Raw genomic sequence first — 3,469 nt, 5'->3', positions numbered from 1 at the left:
GTTAAATTTTCTTTGTTCAAAACAGTTCACCAAAATTTAATAATTTGTTTTTAAAAAACTTAAATTACCCACTTACCCTTTTTTAAACAACTTTTTTATTCAGTCAAAAAAAAAAAAACAACCTTTTTATGAAGGTCTTATCATGGGTACAAACTTATTATTAAACTTTTAATGTGGGTAATTACAGAAGACTCCAAAATATAATAAACATAATAGTAATAAATCATACTAATTGAATTAATAATAATAATAATAATATAATATGAGAGAATGGAGTAGTATTTTATATTATTAGGGAATTTTATAATTCTATAATTGAGAGTTATTATTATTATTTTAATCAAAAAAATAAAAATATTATTATTATAGTGTGAGAGTTTAATTAAAGAGAACCCAGACTGCACATGCAATAATATATATATATTGCATTGCAGGCTTTGCAGACAAAGAATACTAGGAAAAACGGAAAAACCGAAAAAAACATTCAATTCCCAACTGGGTTTGATGAATTTTCGTCAAGCCCTTTTGGGTTGTTATGTCCTGCCCTCCTACTAAGGATATATATCATCATATGAAAGCCTCACCTAGCTCTCTCTCCAAATTTGACTTTGAAATTGCGTACAATCCAAGTACTCTTTCATTATTTCTTTGCATATATTATTGGGGGAATTTCCTTGTACATGTGAAAAAAATCTAAAGTTTCAATTTTTTTCCTTGGAACAATCTTTTTTGGTCTGTCAGATACTGCTTCAGATTACGAGAGATAAAAAGGCTATCTTTTGTTTTTTCTTTGGTTCTTTATTTTTTTTTATATATTTTTTTGAATAGATTAAACACAAAGAGAAAGAGGAAGAGAAAGAAAGAAAAGGGTGCGAGTCAGAAACAATCTTTAAATTTGTTCAATTGTTTATGTTTATACAATCTCTGCGTTTGTAATATCTACTTTTGAGCCAATTGGGATCTTAGCTGATCTGGGTCTCTTCTGCTTCAACCATCTTGATTTTTTTCTGAGGTGAGTCATGACTCCACTATTTGATTCTCTTAACTTTTTTTGCTTTAACCTGAAATTAATCTCTTGTACGTTATGAATTTAAGCATGTTGAGCTGGAAGAATCTCTTTTTTATGTCTGTCTTTTATTTATTTTTATTTATTTTTAATGTTATATTGAGTAGTGGTGGCGTGAATTTTTGTTGTTCTGTCATTCACGTTGTAGCTGAAGCGTTCTGGGTCATCAAGATGTTTGGTGGGTTTTTTTCTCTGATTTTCTTTGTTGGGGTTTTTCTCTAATTTTCATATCGAAGTGAAATAGATGAATTTGATAGCTATTGGTGGAATGGGGGTGTGCATGCAAGAAAAAAATAAATAGTAAATATAGTGTACTAGTTTGTATGGAGACATGATCAGAGTTTGGCATGCAATTTTATTAGTTCTAGTTTTCTTATGGATTGCTTTGAACCCATTTGACCTTTTCCTTTTGCCAATGGGATTGACCTTGATCGAGTCATTGAAGAATTATTATTTTTTTCTCCGTTGTTTTGGTTTATCATCAAATTAAGAACTGCCGGCTCAAACAGAATTGCTTATAATATCTCCATATTTGAGAAGCATAAACTTGTGAATGCTTCACTTTGAAAATTGGCTTTTGCAGCTTATTTTATGTGGATATCATTAGCTATAGAAATCCACGCAGACTAATCAGAAGTGTCAGAAGCTTCTGTTGCATCTTTTATTCAATTTTGAGTTTTCTTTGCTTAAATAGATGCTTTATGAGCAGGTATAAATCTCTTTGACCATGAGCAGATAACATTTGGCATAATGGGTTGGCTTAGCAAGATTTTTAAGGGCTCAAGCCATAAATTTTCGGAAGGGCATTATGATTCGAGTTATGCAGAAGATCCAAATCATTATGGACCTTCTACCTCAGGGGTAATTACATCTGTCACTCCTTGTCATCCTCTTTTTTTGCTATCATTGCAATCTTGTATTATTGGAATGGGACATGCAACCAGTCATATCTCTTCTTAGGTTTTGCTTAATCATGTAATTTGACATTTTTGCAATTGATGCGATAAACATTGCTCTTATTCTATAATTAAATTGTTTCCCTGATGTTAATATACTACTTAGAGTCCTTGTTTATGGCTTTTTTGAATCTGTTCTTTGTATGGTTCTCCTTTAACATGTTTCAATGGGAACTTGAATGTAGGATGTTTGGTCAGAGAATGATGAAGAAATAGATCGTGCTATTGCAGAATCTCTTTTAGAAGAAAATCAAAGAGGAACAAGAGTGATTGGTGCGTGATGCTTTCAGATGCTACCACCTCCTGCCATTGTATATTGTCTGTGCACTCAAAGGCATTGCATTATTTTTGCACGCCAGTGTGTTCATATAATTTTTTTCTAGATATTATGTTTTTTGGCCGGTTATTTTTTGAAGTTCCCTACATGATATCTTAAAGTAATTTTGAATATTTGTTACAAAAAAAAAAAAAAAAATTATTAGTTTTTGGGCATGTGTATTTCAGCCATTTTGTATTCATTGGTAGCTTGCTCTTTCAATTTTGGGCCTGCATCTGTTCTGGGTCATTTAGAGTCAGTATTAGGTCGAAGTCATACTTCAACAGTTTGACTAATGCTCCTAATTTATTTGGTCCCCCAATATGCTTGCCCAGACAGGCAAATGCAGCCTATATAAGTGATACGTTGACTTATTTTGAAGCACATGAAGAAAGTTTCATAGAGCCAATTGCTGTTTCTTGAGGTGCGATGCGCTTTCTCTATGGTGTGAATATGTAACCTTGTCTCCAATCTGTACTCCAACCTCTAATCTAACCTTTACTTGATTCTTAAATGTCCTGCATTGCTATTAGACCATCTTTGAATATCTTCATATTCCTATTAAATTGGTGCTGATATATGAAATGATGCATCAATTTCTGGTCTCTGACCTGCTGTCCTACCTATTGCATTTGTTTCTTGGGGTCAATTTCATGAAATTAAGTACTTGTTATTTAAATTTAAGTGATGGAGCATATTCATCTCTCTCTTTTTTTTCTTTTTTTTTTTTCCTTTTTTGCACTGGGTTGTGGTTTCTATGTTATGTTTTTTTATAGTGCATTTATATGATAAAATTCTACAGTTTGAATTAATAAGTTTCTTGAAATTTTGGGTAGATCGTGATTCTCAATTGGAAGACGATGAACAACTTGCCCGAGCTCTACAAGAGAGCCTAAATTTGGAAAATGTGGAATCTCCTCCTCCCCGATATGGACATGGGAATATATATCAACCCATGCCAATGCCAATGTACTATCCTTTGGGGTCAAGGTATTTTAGCTTTGAGTTAAATCAATGCATCATCTCAATTTCTGGCCCTAGTTTAGCCTGCACATGTATAGAATGTTTTTTCACAACAATAAACTTTAGCTGTTTGGTGCAATTATCATGCCCCATCTATTTTAAAGGTTT

The 3,469-nt window shown here is 32.4% G+C and overlaps 1 protein-coding gene across 4 annotated transcripts; it reads left to right on the top strand.

Annotated features, from left to right (window-relative positions):
* Nucleotides 1–406: 406 nt before the first annotated feature.
* LOC136066933 (protein DA1-like) lies at nt 407–3,328 on the top strand (the record flags this gene model as incomplete). 4 transcript variants are annotated; one of them, XM_065772003.1, is given in 5 exon segments in its annotated part: nt 412–629; nt 829–1,012; nt 1,776–1,927; nt 2,208–2,295; nt 3,175–3,328. In XM_065772003.1, coding segments are annotated over 3 exon segments (353 nt in total), but the record flags the coding sequence as incomplete, so codon positions are not given.
* Between the last annotated feature and the right edge of the window lie 141 nt (nt 3,329–3,469).

This window comes from Quercus suber, unplaced genomic scaffold, assembly GCF_002906115.3.
Source record: "Quercus suber isolate HL8 unplaced genomic scaffold, Cork oak 2.0 scaffold_52, whole genome shotgun sequence".
NCBI classification, from domain to species: Eukaryota; Viridiplantae; Streptophyta; class Magnoliopsida; order Fagales; family Fagaceae; genus Quercus; species Quercus suber.
This window is presented reverse-complemented; position numbering and strand designations above follow the sequence as displayed.